Source organism: Herpailurus yagouaroundi, unplaced genomic scaffold, assembly GCF_014898765.1.
Source record: "Herpailurus yagouaroundi ecotype Mexico unplaced genomic scaffold, PumYag 163, whole genome shotgun sequence".
NCBI classification, from domain to species: Eukaryota; Metazoa; Chordata; class Mammalia; order Carnivora; family Felidae; genus Herpailurus; species Herpailurus yagouaroundi.
The window spans coordinates 63,079,935-63,099,058 of NW_024412404.1; the positions used below are offsets into that span (position 1 = coordinate 63,079,935).

At 46.3% G+C, this 19,124-nt stretch overlaps 1 protein-coding gene across 1 annotated transcript in view; it reads left to right on the forward strand.

The window, feature by feature from the left end:
- DOCK1 (dedicator of cytokinesis 1) overlaps window positions 1–19,124 on the forward strand; it is a 473,828-nt gene that overhangs the window by 355,046 nt on the left and 99,658 nt on the right. The window contains exons 31-32 of the mRNA XM_040486934.1: window positions 11,634–11,712; window positions 16,693–16,793. Coding sequence (XP_040342868.1) covers window positions 11,634–11,712; window positions 16,693–16,793 — 180 coding nt within the window. The remainder of the gene's footprint in view (window positions 1–11,633; window positions 11,713–16,692; window positions 16,794–19,124) is intronic.

Sequence of the window (19,124 nt, forward strand, 5' to 3'; positions counted from 1 at the left end):
CTGACCCACCAGAAGAAGTGAGTCAGAGTTGTTAGTTTACTTGCCCAAGGTTGCACAGCCTGTAAGCGAGGAACACGACTTAGGCAGAGGTCCCAAGGCCCCAGTGCTGTCCTCCTCGTGTGTTTCTGTGTGGGGACAAACACACAAAGAGAGGCCCACCTGGCCTAGTGAGAGGGAAACTAAACCAGTCGTGAGTAGAAGTAGCCAAACACCAACAAGGATGGGGAAATCTAAAATGTCACCCACTGCCAGGTGGCCACGTTCAGAACATTCCCAAGCACCTAGGCCCCCACATGGACACAAAAACATGACCCAGTTTTCAGCCTGTAATAAATGAAGTTAAAGCAAATTACGTTCATCTGCTAAATGATGGCAGTGCCCTTTAGCGAGTCCTGAAAATGAACCAGGATAAATTCTCGGCATGGCTGGGATATTCCAAGCATGAAATAACTGGAAAGAAGCATTCCCCTTTGTAATTATCCTAGATTCTCCTTAGAATTTCTGCCTACTGTTGGCTCAAGGCCTCTGACCACTTAATGTTTTCCTGGGCTCCCTAGGTGGATTCAATTATACTGTATTTTATTCTATGTAAGATACATTGCTTGGTGATATAGGGAATAAAAGATTCGGCAGAGATGGACCATCCAGGGACTCACAGCAAATCCGGGACATGTCACATCTGTGACCACTGTCATGTGTCGAGTTAAGTGAGAAGTGACATACCAGGGCCATAAAGGACTCTTGGTGGATGGTTGTTGTTGTTAATATTATTCCTGTTTGTTTATGCTTGTTTATTAATGCCCTGCCTACTCCCAGAACAGATCTGAACAAACTTATTCTTTGGAGAACAAAGGCCAGCAGTTCTTATACCTAAATACTGTGTGTGTGTGTGTGTGTGTGTGTGTGTGTGTGCGCGCGTGCGTCCAATTGTGGGGCTGAGTCACATTGTTGATAGAGTTATGGATCGAGAAATCATGACTCCCACTGCTGCAATTTCTGGAAATGTCTCGTTCCCTTTCCTTCTCATTTTTTTCTTTATTGTGGTATAATGTATGTAACTTAAAATTTGCCATGTTAACCATTTATACGTGTACAGTTCATTGGCATTAATTACGTTCACAATGCTGTACAACCATCACCATTATTTATTTCCAAAATATTTCATCACCAAACAAACTCCTAATTCCTCATTCCTACCGTCCACTTCCTGTTCCCACATATTTGTAGCCCCAAAACTCCAGTGACAGACATGCTCTTGCACAGGCAGTATGGACCCATGCCCAATGGATGGGGCAGTGATCATCCCCTGCCTTTCTTCCTCTGCCCTCTAGCCCACTCATGGTCGTCCTTGACTCCTCCAGTTAGTGTTCATGAGAACAACTCGAGGACTCCAGGGGAGGAGGGGAGAGGCTTGCCAGATGGACCCCGGGTGCTGGCGGAGGAGTCTCGGGGGAGCCATGACCTTTGCTTATCTGTTATGACCAGTTCTTAAAGTCAGGACTTACCCGTTCCTTCTCTGCCTCCTCCAGCGACAGGATTCTCACTTCCAAGTATCCGCTGGCAGACATTCCTGATGTGTCTGTCTTGGGAGTTATTCCCCATGCCCATGGTACTCCTAAGTCCGTCAGCACTTATTCTGTGATATTGACATAGGTAAGCCAGGCAGGGTTGGGGAGGGGGAAGAGAGTAAGAAGGAGGAGGAGATAGAAAGTAGAGGGAAAGGGTGGCTTTCCGAATTTTTAAAACTTGACCCTGAAATAAGAGTGCTGGTAGAGATATGCCTTGGTGGTGCAAGCAGCAGGCAGCTGCCTGCTTTGGTTTCTAAACCGCTTGTATCCCCAATTTGGTAACTCCTCTTCAGGGCTTGAAGTGGGAAGTAACCTCTCCCAAATGTTGGAGGGGCTTTTCTGAGGCCTTGTTGATGAACATGTCTTCTGATGACCAAGAAATGGGTGCGAGCCCTATCCCCAACCATATGGAGGTGAAGAACTCTCCAAAACTCTATAGAGGACAGATCAGGAGCGCCTGGGTGGCTCCGTCGGTTAAGCGTCTGACTCTTGATTTCAGCTCAGGTCATGATCTCATAGTTCATGAGTTCAAGCTCATCGGCGGACTCTGCACTGACCACACAGAGCCTGCTTAGGACTCTTTGTCGCCATCTCTCTTTCCGCCCCTCCCACAATCTCTCTCGTTCCTTCTCTCAGAGACAAATAAACATTGAACAACAACAACAACAACAACAGCAACTCTAGAGGACAGATCAGAATGGAATCACAACTTCACAGCGGTGACAAAATGTTCTGTAAAGGGCCAGACAACTTGGCAGGGCGACCACTCAACGCTGCTCTAGTCATAGGAAAACAGCCACAGAGAATCCCTATGTGGGTGTGTGCGATTGTGTTCTGATAAAACTTTATTTCTATCACCTAACACCCATGAGGGTGGCTACTGTCACCAAAACCAACACCTCACAAGTGCTGCTGAGGTCGTGGAAGCATTGGAATCCTTGTGCATTGTTGGTGGAATGTAAAATAGCACGGCCACTGTGGAAAACAAAGCGATGGCTCCTCAGCAAGTTAAAAATGGAATTCCCACGTGATCCGGCAATCCCACTTGGGAGAATACATCCAAAAGAATTGAAAGCAGGGACGTGAACAAATACTTGTGCACCCGTGTTCACAGCAGCGTTATTCACAGAAGCCACAGAAGGAAGCAACCCCAGCGTCCATGTGCAGATGGACAGATAGATGAATGTGGTCCATCCACACAACGAAGCATTTTTCGGTCTTAAAAGGAAGGAGATTCTGAGACTTGTTCCGGCATGGATGCACCTTGAGGACATTATGCTCAGTGACCTCAGCCATTCACAAACAGGACAAGTGGTGTGTGATTCCACTTGCACGAGGCAGCCATAATGGTCAAACTCCTAGAAATAGAAATGAGATGGATGGTTGCTAGGGCAGGGGGAGGGGTGGGGAGAATAGGGAGTTGTCTGATGGGTTGGGAGTTTCAGCTTGGGAAGATGACAAGCCTTCTGTGGATGGACCGAGGCGGTGCTTGCCCACCAGTGTGAATGCACTTTATGCCACTGACCCGTATGCTTAGAAATGGTTAAACGGTAAATTTACGTTATATGCATTTCACCGTTCTTTAAAAGTCTTTATTAAAAAGAACTTCATTTACACAAACGGGCTATGGGGCTGTAGTTTGCTGCTTTGAAGGATGGGGGGCTGGGAGTGTTGTAGCCGGGGTGGAGGGGAAGCATTTTCACACAGCCAGCCTTGTGAGGATAGCAGACGTGGGATTTGTATCCCAACTGGTCTGTATGTAGTTGACAGATCTGTACCGGTATGAATTATAACAGTAATAGTAATAGAATAGTGCCATTCACGGGATATGTGGTTGGTGTTAATAGCCATTTTATTTTTAGTTTAAAAAAAAGTTTATTTATTGGGGCGCCTGGGTGGCTCAGTCGGTTAAGCATCCGACATCGGCTCAGGTCATGATCTCACAGTCCGTGAGTTTGATCCCTGCGTTGAGCTCTGTGCTGACAGCTCAGACCCTGGAGCCTGCTTTAGATTCTGTGTCTCCCTCTCTCTCTGACCTCCCCCCCCCAACCCCCACCCCTGCCATCAACACTGTGTCTCTGAGAAATGAATAAACCTTTTTAAAAATTTTTGTAAAGGTTTATTTATTTATTTTGAGAGAAAGAGAGTGCGTGAGTAGGGGATGAGCAGAGAGAGACAGAGGAAGAGAGAGAATCCCAAGCAAGCCCCTCACTATCAGGGCAGAGCCTGATACAGGGCTTGATCCCAGGAACCATGAGATCATGACCTGAGCCAAAATCAAGAGTCAGATGCGCGACCGACTGAGCCACCCAGGTGTCCCAATAGCCATTTTACGTAGGTAAAGACCGAGGCTCTGAGAGCAGAGTGACCTACTCAAAACCACACAGCTCGTCAGTGGCAGGGACTGCGTCTTGACCATTAGCAAGCAGTACGGGGCACTGGGTACCCTAATGCTGTGAATGACCCATAAATTCTGGGGAAGGCAGGCACTCTTTGCCTCCAAGGTGCGTAAGAAAAGAGCCTAACAAGAGCACGTGTTGTTGGCCCTTGCTGCAAAGCACCTTAAGCATTAAGGATCTGAGACCTGGCAAAAGGGGGCTTAGAAAATATGATAATAATAACATGAGCCAACCTGAAAAGGCTACTTTATGATTCCTACTGCATAATGTCCTGGACAAAGCAAAACTATGGAGACAGTAAAAGGATGGGTGGTTGCCAGGGGCTCCGTGGGAGGGAGGGACGAACAGGTGAAACCCAGAGGATGTTCAGGGCAGTGAGGCTACTCCGTAGCATCCGGCAGTGTGCATTCCTCTGCGTGCAACACCGAGAGTGCACCCTAATGATGCAAACCGTGGATTCGGGGTGATGATGACATGTCAGTGTGGGTTCACCCACTGCAGGAAAGGTACCCTCTGGTGCAGGATGCCGGTAGTGGTGGGGGGGAGGCGGGGCAGGGAACATATGGGAACGTCCGTGCTGTACCCCCAGCTTTGCTATGAACCTAAAACTGCTTGAAAATTCAAGTCCTTTAAGGAAAAAGAATAATGACAATGTGAGGGGGTACGGACTGGGGGAGAGAGGAAATGTGCAGAGGTGGTAATGATTGAAACCCAGTGAAGGGTGCGTGAGAGTCTCTTATGCCATCTGCCGTTGTATGTGTTGGAAATTTTCCTTAATACAGTGTAAGAGCAAAATAATTGCAGGGATTTATTTATATTGTGCTGACCACGCTGACTGAGCTTCCTAAGGAAGGCTGCATGATATGCTGACCGGTCATAGCCAGGGTCTAAGCCCTTCCAGGAACGCGTGCTTCTGTCTCTTGGAGCCTTTTGTGTAATATAGGAGGTAATTCATACCCCCGCGGCACTTGGGAGCATTAAATGGCATGATTTTTATGAAAGTGACAGAGGTCACTGGGCATGTACAAGGTGCTCAGTGAATGCTCACCCAGCAAAGCAGCAGAGGTGAGGGGTGGCCGAGCAGGACAGGAATTACAGAACTGGGAGAGTCCCAGTTATCATCAGGGGTTCTCACCATCAGCCCGAGGTGGCTCCTGGGTCACAGGTACTGTTTTGGTGGGACCCAGATACAGTGTGTATTGGACAGGTGGGCGAGGCCCGGAGACCTCTGCCCTGGGGAGATCGCACAGCAGAGGTGACACGGTCTTCATTCCCAGCGGACGCTCCCTGGGGATTCTCTCTGCACCACGACTGAGCCCGCCTCAGCCAGGGCTGCCAGCGGACAGAGTCACAGAAATTTGGATTGTAGTTCAAAGTTTGACAGATGCTGAAGCCTGATTTGAAAAAAGAACTCAGGAAATCTTCAGGAAAAGAAATGCTTCCAGTGCATTCGAAAACAATGGCAGTTGGATCTTTTGACTTTACTGCTCCCTCTGTGCTTCTGTGTAACAAGCAGACTGTACCCTGGCATTTCCAACCTCTCACAAGTCTGACCCCAGCCGCCCCCTCCTGCCTCCTTCCCGGAAAGCTCTTGTGACATTGGTCTTCCCGCTATGTCCCAAATCGCAAATGTGGGAGCAGGTCCCACCAGCTTCCCCACCTTCTGGGGATCACTCCACGTATCCTATCTCATCCCGGGGTCTTGCTTAGAAGTCACTTCCTCGTGCACAAGTGTCTTGAGCGCCCGGGGTCCCCTGAAAGGAAGTGGTTGATCTCGTTTGGTGACTGCCTTGACCTCTGCCAGGTGTGAGACACGGTCTCCCTCCTGGTCGAAGGGGACACTCTCTGCGTCTCCTTATGACGTCTTCTGAAGTCTGCCCTCCTTCCCAGCGCTCCTGAATCATGTGGAAATCATTTCAGGCAGTTTTCCACCTCCTATTCCTTGTTCTCTGCAGGGATGGAACGTGTCACTTTCAATTTCTTCCCTTCCTTCCCCTTATTTTGGGCAAAACATTTCGTCAAAAGATGCTTCCCCCCCCCCACCTCAAAGCATTTCTTGTCTTAATGCCAGAGGTATTTAAATGCCCTCATAGTGAACTGTACAATCTAATTACGTAACTTAAAGTACGTTTACGGAAGGAATGAAACACCCCGCAGCGTCACCGCGTCACCGTCTGAGAAATGGGGCTTTGTATTCTACAAAGTTCAGTGCCTTTCTTGCTGTTTCTCCCTGTGTCATAATGAGGCACCTCATCTTCCAGTTTTATTGGCAGAAACACTGGTAACAGAGATGCTAGAAAAGCCTGAGGCTCCGTCGTGATAAAGTCATTTTAGCGACTGTAATTGTGCCAGGAACTTCTAATAGTTAAATTGGTTCCTGATTATGTTGCACTTGCTAAGTTCCCCTCTACTCAATTAACACGTAATTATTTAGGACTGTGCTGCTTTTTATTGTGCCGCACACACGGCTTTCCAACAGGCAGCTTATTGGGAAGGTCCCCTGTTGGAGCCCACGCGGCATCCAAGTCCCTTTTCGTGCAAGGACAGAGCAGGGATGTGGTCCCATAGGCAAGGCCTGCAGGATTTTCTCTGTGATGCTTGGGATCGAGGGGCTCAGATCCCTGCAGTTGCCTCCATCCGCTGAGCCCCACTCCACACCCCCAGCCTTATCTCCTAAAGATGTGTCAAAGCGTAGAACTCTAGGGTGTGTCTGCCCCTTTCTACTTAATGCACTTAATATTTTATCAGTGGAGATCATGGTGTTAACTTTGTACGATGTGGTCATATCTCTTTGTTACCCTTCATCTCAAAGTTAAAAAACAAGACCCTTGGATTCAAAGTTTAAGGGAACTCAGGGACTTCACAGTGAGTACTTTTCATTTGAGAATATGAGAATCTCAAAAACTTGAGCCACTTTATGAGAGTCTTCTAGCTAAATGTTTACGTGTACATGAAGAGGATAGATAACTAGATGGGTGGATGGTTGACAGGTAGAGGAGAGATGGACAGAAAGGCACTGTAAAGTTCTTGAGGCTAAATGTTTACATGGATGTGAAAAGATAGATTGATCGATTGATTGATAGGGAGGGAAAGGGAGAATAGTTAGGTGAGAGGCAATGGGTAGAAAGAATTGGATTAAGACTGTAATTGGATGTATCCATGTGGGTGTGTGGACAATAATCCAGTTCATATTTGACACCATTAGCAATTACAATATGCCATTTTGCTTCTGTTGGGAGCTCACTGTGGTTAACCATCCAGGTAGAAGAGAAGGAAGTCAGGAAAACTTCCTGTTTTTCTGTTTGTTTCTCCTAATTGTATGAGGTTTGGGAATAGGCTCTGTCACACTGGCCCCTAATGATTGAAAATGGGGAACGTTGTGACAGGATTGGTTGTAACAGGATTGTAACTTGGACTCCCGGAGACAGGGATCAGTTACCAAGAAGAGTGAGATAAATTAAGTCCTTTCCTTGCGGCCATTAAAAATAAAATTTGCAGTCATTTGCTGTGAATAATTTGAATGTCTTAGAGAAAGTACATCTAGACCTTATGGCTTTTTTAATCTTTTTGAGATGACATAATTTGCCTGTGGTTCTGTCTACATTATTTATTTGTGTGTTTGGTTTTATCTTCCAAGATTTTAGGTTATAAAGAAAGTCATCCAAAGCTTAAAAATGATTGAAAAGAACTATTAAATATGGGCTCACACTTTTTCTTAATCGTTTTGACCATGTGGGACAGCATCCTCGAAAGCATTTGATTCTCACACCATTAGCTTTGTTTTTAGAAATTACTTAATCTCCCCGGCTGGGAATAGACATAACTTACTTGGCTCACAGAGTTATGAATCTTTATCTCCTGAGTCCCTCAGTTTTCTGGCAGAGCAGAAGCGGTGCCAGTCTATACTGTTTCCCACCTTCCAGTGCTGGCCCCCTCTGTCCCTTGCAGCTAAGAACGTGGGGAGCAGTATGTATGCCTTCTCTTCATGGTGTCCTGGGCTTATGTATGGTAATACTGGATGCAGAGGTTAGATTCTCTCTTTGCACTAAGGCAGGCTCAGGATGTGGGGTTTTTTTTGTTTTTTGTTTTTTTTTTTTGCTTTTATTTTGTTGTGTTTGACTGGTACCAATCTTGGACACACCACTGGCTCTGAGAGATTCTTTAGTTCAGGTAGAGGCTAATGGTTCCTTAGATCAGAACCCTTCAGAATATTCATAGTGCCCAGGGGTCCTTTTAAATGCTGTTAAAAAAGACAGGGTTCCTGCCATCAAGTGTCAAGTTCCAGAGGTGGAAAGAAGAATGGGGGACCAGCTCTAGTGGTGGAGAGGAGAATGTGGGACTAGTTCTGGAGGTGGAGAGGAGAATGAGGGGACCAGCTCTGGAGGGGGAGAAAAGCATATGGGAACTGCTCTGGAGGTAGAGAGGAGAAAGAGGGACTAGCTCTGGAGGTGTAGAAGAGAATGAGGGGGCCATCTCTGAAGGTGAAGGCAAAAATGATGGAACAGTGCCCAACCATAAATGCCAAATGCCTAATAAGAATTTTGGTTAACAGGAAACTCAAAAGAGCTAAACCCCAGAGTGGAAAATCTACTCAGAATGTAAGGACTCCACAGAGATCAATGGCTACCAAAAATTCTAGCCTCAGGTTAGGGCCTGATCTTCTAGGCTACTCATCCATCCATCCATCCATCCACCCATCCATCCATCCATCCATCCATCCATCCATCCATCCATCCATTCCTGTGATGGACACCTAGGGGACATTTCCATGCTGGGTGGTGACTTAGCATTGCAAGCACATGAATGAATAAGCAGACAGGAGTATTTGGGAACAGTCTGGAGGCCTTCCCTGTCCTTGAGCTCAGCTCCACCAATGGCCAGCACAGTCACCAGGGCTGCAGAGCCAGCCTATTCACACCCACCCTCCCTTTTGTTGCTTCTCAATAATAAGGACTTGATCTTGAGCTGTGTTGAACCAGCCTGAACTCTTCATCTTAAACTAGAAAGGCGTCCTGCTGTCCAGGCACTCAGCTTAGTTTGTGATTCTTTCCATATTCCTCTGTGACTGAAAGCACATTGTTATGCAGAAGCTTCTAATGTGATTTTCTTATTTATTTTCTCTAGTTTAACATTTATTCGAAAGAACCCCTGGATTACAGCAGATAAAAGATGTTCTTATGTAAAAAAAACCCCTGTTTATGTTTCTTTTTGCCTCCTTAGATCAGTGATTGATCCTGAGATGCACTTGGCATTGCTCAGCTTTTAATCCCCTAAGGTGTGGGCTGCGGGGTATAATTTGTGTGTGCCCTGGATGGTGGATGGTTCTCTAGAAAGTGTGTGGCCCTAGATGCACTGAACCTGAGCAGCTCGCCCTTGTTGATGGCATTAATGATGGGTTTTATTTGATCTTCCCTTTAGGTGTCCTGCTACAACTCACATTCTGTGTTATTTGCTTTTTGTCCTCACTTTTTAAAAAATTTATGGTGAATCTAAATTATAGAATGTCTCTCAGCCCTGCTCTTTCTCAGTGTCAGTTCATTAAAAAGTTTTTATTTGGCCTTCACATTATTTCAGCATGGCATATTTTTTTTTTAAAAAAAGTGATTTTGAGAAACATCTTTATTTAACCAGCTGAAATTGCTCCAGACCTTAATTAGAAGTAGCAGATTGTAACTGTTTGGGTGCTATCTCGAGGCAGAATAATTGCCATGTAGTAATAACGCGTGTTCTAGTAAACTTGCCTTTATTGTCATAGAGGGATGGAGGGAGGGTCTTCCTTAAAGCTCAGAAGGACCCTGGGGTACCCTAGTGAACAGCTGACTTCTGAAACTGAAGGAACAATTAAGGGGGAAAAATGTGTCCGTGGTCATTAGCCTGGGATTTTTGTATGGCGTGGGAGTCACCCCCGTAATGACAGGAAGCGGTCTTGCCCCACTGACATTCGGGGGGATTTTCTCAGGTTGCCAGGGTTAATGCAGTACATGTCCCCAGATGCTCTCTGAACGCTGTCGCCAAGGGTCACGTGGGCAAGGCAGACCACTGTCTCCTTAGCCACGCATCTTGTACTTCTGAGGGCTAACCCTGGCCCAGGAGACCCCAGCCCAGGACCAGAGGGCTGATTGGGGCCGCCAGGTGTTGTATATATGCAAGGTGTGTCCTAAATTTAGTGATTTTCATCCTGGTGCTGTATTAATTTGTCAGGATGCCCTAAGTGCCCTGCATTCTGCTTTTCTCAATAAATCACAAAATTCAGCCATGAGAGCTACTTTTCACATTTAACTGGGCATCTGATAGCCATAATGTCTGCCACCCCTCTGGCTGATGGATGCTGCTGCCCCTTCTGTGCTCCCGGCTAACGGACAAGGCCAGGGTCCCCATGTCCCGCCATTGAGAGTCACTTAAAACACGGATGCCTCCTTTCTGGTTCTATTTAATGTCACCAGGGAAGAATTCAGACAACTCCTGCCACGCTTTTCTTCCACACCTGAGATGGAAAACTCCAGCACAGGCCATTTGTCACACCTGTTTTGGCCCTGGATCCAAATCCGAGGCCTCCCTAAAGCCCTAGGTGGAGAGTCCCTTTCTGCCTCCTCCCTCCTCCCTCCTCCCTCCTCCCTCCTCCCTGGCCTCTAGTGGCCCTGAGACTGGCAGGGATCAGCTTCTCCAGGCATGCACAGCCGAAGAGATAGTGCTTTCGGAGAGCACGGTTCCTGGGAAGTAACCTAGATTTCTCTTACCCTCTCTGGCTGCTTCCTGCTGTCTAAACCGAGGAAGTGTAATTAAGTTTATTATCTGTGACCTGATGCGAATTCCTCTTGCATCCTGCCTTTGTGCAAAGGGAGAGGGTCATTTGAAAAGAAGTATCTGGACTGAGCTTGGTTCTTGTAAACACCCTCAAGGGCAATAAAACAAATCTACAGGATGAACAAGCTGGTGGTGGAAGGCTTAGGACTTGGGGGTCATTCATAACCTCCCAAATTACCTATCTCATCATAGAAATAAATATCAAAGTCACGGTGTTGAAGGATGCGAGATTTTGCTCCAGCTGCTTAAAATTGTACGTTATCAATGGATCGATACAGTTCCTGCCAGCATTCTTGTTAAACCACTTACATATCTACTACAGCTTTTGAAATTTTGTTTGAACAAGTAATTAGTTACCAAAATTAACATTTGGAACACAGGACAAATGACACTGAAATAAGTCGTACTTCCAAATATGTCACCAAGCCGTTGCTCCAAGCCTGATAGATGGCGAACGGCAGTGCTTTCAAAAGCTTAACCGTAGAAAGCCAGCTAAGCAAAGACCAATTTAACAAAACACCATGAAGACATCGTGACTTGGGAAGAGGATTTAATTTGCACCTTTTCTTTCTTTCTCTTTTTTAAATTAGATTTTTTAGAGATACTTTTCATATGTTCCTTTCAGATGCTGTTATTTTGGTCTGTTTCTTTTATTCCGCATGTGCTAATTTCCTTGATTAATTTGGAGAACATCTGCATATAATTCTCTGGGCTTTTTATTGGCACAACCTCACGGCTTTTCACAGGACTTAGGGAGTTCACTTTCCAGACAGTCTCGGGTTGTATCTAATTGAAATGCCAAACCCTACAAAGGTGCCAGAGCGTAAGTGTGTAATTATGTAATTTTCTCTTGATCTTTCAGAGTCTTCCTGCGAGCGATTAATCAGTATGCAGATATGCTGAACAAAAAATTTCTGGATCAAGCCAACTTTGAGCTACAGGTAAGAGAAGAGGTAGACATGCCCTTTGTTGGGAAATCATGCTAAAACAAATTGCTGGTCTGAGCCGACGTCTTACATTTCTAATCCTCGAACTTAATTGGGTTCCCAGCCAAGGTATGGAAGTGGAATTTACAAGATGTCCTGCTGGAACCCAAGGATTGAAAATTCTGCCTTTGGAGTATTTGCTCAATTTAGCAAGGACAGAGATGGGGCTGTTTCAGAGCAAAAGGACTGAATCAGTGACAAGTAGGATCTGAGCAGGGAGTAACTGAGGAGACCGTCTCAGACCCAGACCGTCCTGATGTGGGGAGGGAACGTCCAGCTGACAAAACGAAGCTGGTTCCTGTCCCTGGGCCCTGCTGGCTGTTAGCACTTGGTTCCTCCTGGCTCTGTGCTACCTGCACTGGCCTGTTCCAGGCACAGACCCTACTGGACATGGCCTTGGCTTTGGTCAGCTGATCTGATCACTTTTGGCCCTTCTCCTTCAGTGCTCACAGGGGGTGTGGAGGAAGGAAGTGGTGGGAATGTGTGTTAAGTGATAAGGACCAGTTTTGCCTGGCATGATGTGCCATTGGTGTTGGCATCAGTGTTTATGGCTCTCTGTTCCACTGCACTCTGGATGTATTTCTGCTAATAATGATTTTTGTATTACTCAGTTTACTAAAGTTTGCTAATAAAAAAAGCATCCAGATGCAAATGGCGTTAGTTTCCTGGGCAGGATAGTTTACGGAGAAGGAACCTATGCCCGTATTTCTTGTATAATTTTAAAATTTTAAATGTCTATTGTATCTGCATTATAGAATATAAGTATCTAATAATATACCTGGAACTGTATATCTAGAAGTGTTAATATTTTTTGCCACTTTCGGTTTTTATCATTTTCTCTGCTTACTGCTTGTTTTCCCATATCCTAAAAGCACGGATATAATCTCATTGTAGACTATTCATGCATGTAAATCAGCGCATCGAGTAAAATATGCAAGACCCCTTCCCACCCTTTTCCTCTTTGCAGAGTGACTCTTAACTAATTGCACGCACTTCCTGATGCCTGTTTATGCATTTATCCAGACCTATGTATGCTCTCTTCTGCTTTTAACGCAAACCGGATTATATTCTGTATTTTTTTTTTTTTCTGTTCTGTCACATTTCACAATGTAAATGTACCAACATTTGTGCAGGCACTTTTGCACTGATGACCTACAGAATGTTCCAGTTTGTCCCTGTTGCAAGCACTGCATCTCAGTGCTGCATTTGTAGACAAATGCTCCTGGGAGCATAATTGCCAAGCCGAGTGGTATGAAATTGTTCGTGAACGGACACTGATAAATTATCCTACTCTAGCAATTTGCAATTCCACTAACCTTCTTTGAGAGCAGCCATTGTCTAAGATCATCTCCAGTACCAATTTCTTTAAAATTATTGATTCTTATTTTTGTTAGAATTTCTTTGATTGCTACTTAGGCTGAGAATACTTACTGGCTGTTTGATTTCTGCTACGAACCATCTGATCGTTTCCTGTACTCATTTTCCTATTGGGCTATTTGTCACCCTTTTCTGCAAGTTGAAATTCTTAATATAGCCTCGTCATGGGTTTAGGTTTATCATATAAAATTCGTAATTTTTCTGCCATCGAATCTGTCATTTCTTGTATGGCTTTTGGGTTTTATGTTTTACTTGGCAAATCCTTCTTTGCCTCAGTGTTATAAATGTAACTATTGTTGTATTTTATTTCATGTAGTTAGTATCTGCTAATACCTTGATAGTTTTGCTTTTTTTTTTTTTTTTAATTTTTTTTAAACTTCCTGATGATTGACCTACCTGGGATTTCTCTAGTTAGTGCGAGGGGCAAGAGTTTAACTTGACTTTTTCCCAAATTATTTCATGAATAGGTTCTTCTTTCCCAGTGATTTAAAATGCCACCATAAAAAAACATAATTGCAAATGTGTGTGTGTGTGTGTGTGTGTCTGTTCTATTTCCTGTGTTATTATCTACTGGTTTTATACCCAGCTAGTAGAGCCAGGGCTTCCCTGTTAGTGTGCCATTGCGAAATTATCTTGGCTCTTCTTTTGTATTTCCTCTTCCATATCAAATGCAAAATCAGCTTGTTAACCTCGCATATAAAAATGCTGCTTTTATTTTAACTGGGACCCCTTTGAATTTATAAATAAATGTAGGAAAAGGTTACAGTATGGGGGGAATACTCTGCAGTATTTATTTTTTCCCGTCCCATACAGGAATATTTAGGTCTTCTTTTTGTGTCCTTCATTTGGTTTTTCCGTTTTATCCACATCAGCCTCACCCATTACTTGCTGGGTAGATTGTTGTGTGTTTGAAGAGTGGCTGCTATGAATGTAACATCTGTCACTTCTGCTCTTGTTCACTGTTTCATGAGTTAGGTCCCCGGGATGCTTCCCTCGCGCCCACACACACTTTGGGACAACAACATAACACCTTGCCCCTTAGCAGGCGTTAAGTGCATATGGATTGCTGTTCCACCCTGAAGCACACCCTCCTTCCCACCCCCAGGTGGAGGGCTTGAGTGCCTTATGGAGGAGACAGCCTGCACCGTGAGCTCCAGGCAGCTGGTGCTCTGACCAGGCGCATTTTTATGTTCCTACATCCTCATGATCACTTCATGGTTCTCTCTCCAGGCACTTGCTTCTTTTTCCACTAATCAGCCCTGAGGGCCGCCTGCTACGTCCCCCCTCTGCTTCCCTGTGCTCCTGCCCAGCCTGCCTCTCATTCCTGCCAATACCATACAAAGAACTCTTAACCTAGCACACACACACCCCCCCAGTGTTATAGTGTGTATTTCCTGCAAAGAGGAACTTTCTCCTATGTAACTACAGTAAAACTACCCAAACCAGGAAGCTTATGTTTTTGCTGTCATCTAGCCCTCAGACCCCATTCAAGTTCAGGTATTGAGTCACAGCCTTCACAGGTCAGCACCACATGGGTGTGGTTACTTGCACACCTCAAATCATACATTGTATACCATTTTTTGTTTGTATTTTTATGTGATTTTTTTAAGGTTTTGTTTGTTTGTTAGAGAGAGAGCGCACTCAAGCGGGGGAAAGGGGAAGAGGGAGAGAGAATCTTAAGCAGTGGGGAGTCCTATGTGGGGCTTGATCCCATGACCCTGGGATCATGACCTGAGCCAAAACCAAGAGTCAGATCTGAACCGACTGAGCCACCCATGTGCCCCAAGACTTTTTTTTTTAAGGTTGTTTTAGGTTCATCAAGGGGAAGGCACAGAGATTTCCCAAATACCCCTTACCCTGACACATGCACAGCTTTCCCCATAATCAACACCCCCCACCAGAGTATATCTGTGTTATAGTCCATGAATGCACAGCTCTAGCTGAGCCCCTGCCTGTGATTCTCAGGATGCACCCACAGCGGCCATGCCTCCCACCAGTGCTACAATAAGAGGCCATTGCCAGGAGACGGGGGTGAGGTGGGGGGCCAGGGGTGAGGAGGGCTGTCAGTTCCAAAAACAAAAGAAGCAACTTGTATATTATTGACACTTTTAGTGTCAATGGGGCTAAATGGGAATGCACCTTGGTGAGTGGTGAAAAACCATCAGTGGTGAGGTTCAGGACACCCCACTCGAGCCCCTCAATCTGCTTCACATGCAACCCATGGCTTTGGGCGAGTCTCTGCACCTCATCGGAGATCACGGGCACAGGACTTACCTGGGCAATTCTGCAGTGATCCTATGAGCTGCTGTATTACTAAGAAAATGCCCTGTTCATGAAATGTGTCAGATAAATGGAAGACAGCATACTTACTTACAACTCTTGTTTAAAATTCCCACTTACCTCATAGGTAACTAAAAATAGAGTCAGTACTGTTAACACCTTATTTTTATATAAACTTTTGCAACAATCTCATTTGATAGAATAAATATTATCCCCGTTTTGTAAATGAGAAAACCAGCACCCACAAATTTCTTCCAAAGACTACGAAGGCCCTTCGAGCTTGGACGTGTGATGAGAAGTGTGTCCAAGCTCTTTCCCACCGGGAGCAGGTGGAATCCTGCCCCCGCCGCCCCGGCCCCACAGTCTGTCCTCTGGCACAAGCCCGGTGGGTAGAAGAGTATGTCTGAGTCATCCCCATTTGTGCTCCAAGAATTCTTCATTTTAATGTTCTTGAGCTGGTCTTAAGCATTGACATGACCAGGGGGCATTAGTTCCATGTTTTAGGAATCTACCCACAATGACGCTTTTATGACAGCATGTCCAGGTTACCGTGTTAAAGTACACACGCCTTCCACTGTGTGGAGCTTTATAGCAAAGTCATTTCTGAATTGTCTGTTCAGCCACATGGTCTATAAGTCTTTGGAATACAAAATGTTGGATTTTTTGCATCTCTCCTCCTTAGTTTTCTAGTGTTTGTATACAATTAGAGAAATCTATATGTTAATTTAAAAATATTTTTTAATGTTTATTTTGGAGAGAGAGGGTGCACAAGTGGGGGAGGGGCAGAGAGAGGGAGACAGAATCCGAAGCAGGCACCAGGCTCTGAGCTGTCAGCACAGAGCCTGACGTGGGGCGAAATCTACATATTATTAAGTAAGGGGCTCAATGGCACATAGCAGTAAGAGCCAACATTATTACGTTCTTACTGCGTGCGGGGCACCACCCAATGGCTTTGCACGTATATACTCCTTCGATTCTCTGACAGCTCTATGAGATGGGTGCTACTTAAATTCCCACTCTACCTCTCGGGAAACTGAGGCACCGAGAGGTTAAGTTAGTTGTTCAGGGAGGTGGTAGACCCGGGTTTTGAGCACGTGCACCGTGACCTCAGTGCCCACGCCCAGCTCGGAACCACACCTTGGGTGGCTGGTTAGCCGTGTGTACAGGTGACCACGGGTTTCTAAACATCTCAGAGGTGTGTGCGGGGCAAATGAGGAATGTCTCAGAGGGTTATTAAGCTGTTCAGCACCTCAGTGTCTCCGCCTTTTTGGTTTTCAGCTCTGGAACAACTACTTTCACCTGGCTGTCGCTTTCCTCACTCAAGAGTCCTTGCAACTGGAGAATTTTTCGAGCGCAAAGAGAGCCAAAATCCTTAACAAGTAAGTCTGCGAGGTCATGGGCAGGAGCCTGCATAATTTCCACGTCGTCTTGGTATGCAAACTGAGATGTAATCATGGTGTAATGAAAGGGTGGTTTCAAATCATGAATCTGGTATTGCGTCTTCTAACCCATGAATCAAGGTCTAAAATTGCAGGGTTCATCCTGGTGAGTTCAGAGTCAGTGTCCACCACCACTAGCACCGCACAGAATGGGAGTTTTGGGAGATAGCTGCTTTTGCCACGCACTTTGCCGATGTCATTGCACACATGGTTTTCTTTATTGCCCAATTCTGCAATGCTCCTTCGAAAAAGGAAGCTTCTAATGCAAGCTCTTGGCACAGTTGAGGTTGTTGAAGAACTCCTTTGGGGTGAGAGCTTCCCGGTTTCCTTCTTTGCAAGAGGTTCCCCCTCTCGTGCTCCAGGTAGGAGGTCCGACGGGCTGAGCCAGCCCTTGGATCACACTAACAGACCTCTCGGGTGCCTGCCTCGGTCCTTGCATCGTTCATGGCTACTGGTCCAGGACAAAGAAAAGAGCTCTTGCGTGCTTTCTTTCCAAACTTTGGGTGCCCTGAGGGTCTCGCCTCCCCTCTTTCTGCCTCAATTTCGCCGACTTCTCTCTTTGCGGAGCGCCCCTTTCGTAAGGACTTCTGAGAAGAGTTCTCCGATCGCTCCCGTGTTTCCACGTCACCCGTTTCCGTGAGTCATTTCGTAATGCCTCGGCTTCACGTTGACTGTTCCAAGGCTTTGCCGACCCTGTGCTACTCCCTGATGTTAGCTATTCCAGAGGGAGTCTCAGAAGGTGACAGCTGTTCAGTGCTCCTCATGGCCTGTGAGCATGTATCTCGCGTGCCGGCCATGTCGAAAGCACATCATCCCTGGAGAGTAAGAATTTTATCAGCAAATATGTACCGAATGCGTACTACATGCCAGTGACTTGCTGAGCACTCCGTGTGCATTTTTCATGTATAATCATTAAAAGCAAAACAAAACCTATTCATCGGGTTCTCTTATCATCCTCACTTCACAGATGAGGAAGGTGAAGCCACATGGCCAGTGCCACCCACCTGGTCATTCTGACCCTGGCAGTTCAGAGCCCAGGACGTTTACCTGCGCCGCTCTTAGAACCTTCTATCCTTTCCTTGTGCCATCTACAGAAAGGTCGACTCCCAGCCGGCCATCATTCCTTCAGGCTTTCTCAGCTGGGTGGCTCCTGTCCGTTGACCGTTGATGTAGACACGTGTTCGGTGTTCAGAAAAGAGGAAGGTTCCAGAAGGTGTAGGCCAAGCGGGTGGCCACTGGGGACTCCTGGGAAGGCCTGTTAGCAGCAGAGTCGGCCTACTCGGAGCCAACGTGGGGTGAGACTGCTAGGCTTGGCCCAGGGACCGAAATCGGGCAGTGCCTTCTGCGGACCAGCTCAATAGGCAAGCTTCCGCTTTGCCTAGTTAGCATCATCTCAGGGCTCCTATAAAATCAGGGCTGGCGACTGGTAGATGCGGCTCTCCTGTGGTTTAAATGCTCTCCTGGTGGAACTTTCTATAGTAGCAGCAGAAAAAACTGGCCCGCTCTGAGTACCACACAACTCCTTCACAGCCAGCCCTGGATGCCTGGGACGCCTTGTCATCCAGTCCTGCAGAAGGAAAGCTGGCCCACAGCAGGTGAATCCACCTGTGTGTACGGACGGGGCTCACTGCGCAGTGAGGCAGGAATCCAAACCCAGCTCCAGCCGACAGCAGAATCCATTCTTTGCCAAGCGCACAGCATGGCCAACCCTTCAAGATGCCTGCAGGAGAAGAAGGGAATGGAACCCAGAAATCTGGCTTAAAAGAGCTGGCATCTCCTTTGAGGTTTTTAGCGTAAAACAATTGGTTCTGAGCCTTCTCCAGACCAGAAAGGGGTGGCTCTGCACTGGGCCCCCTTTTGGTGTGTGAATGTTAACATTCTAAGCTAGAGCAACGTCAATAAATGCATTAACCACACAGGGCCTCGGCCGCCAAAGAAAACCTTTGCTTCTCACATAGCTATGTGCATTTAGAGGCTTCAAAGCCAAGGAAAATTAAACACGGCCAGCTGGTGTCTCCCCTTCCAGAGCCGACAGGGCTTCTGAATTGAGCATTCTCTTTCTCATAACCGTGGCGATAAGAGACTCCGGATTTTCCCTTTGAAATTTTCTCATAGATTCCCCAAGGGAAAAACTCCCAAGCATTTTAGTAGTTGTCTTTGCAAGACTCTGGCAGGACTGCCTCAGCCCCTGTGCAGCCTGAGGGGCCCTCTCCCAGGGGCCTAAGCTCAGCGTGTGGCCGTCATAGGCCACCAAGGACAGGTGTTCTCTGT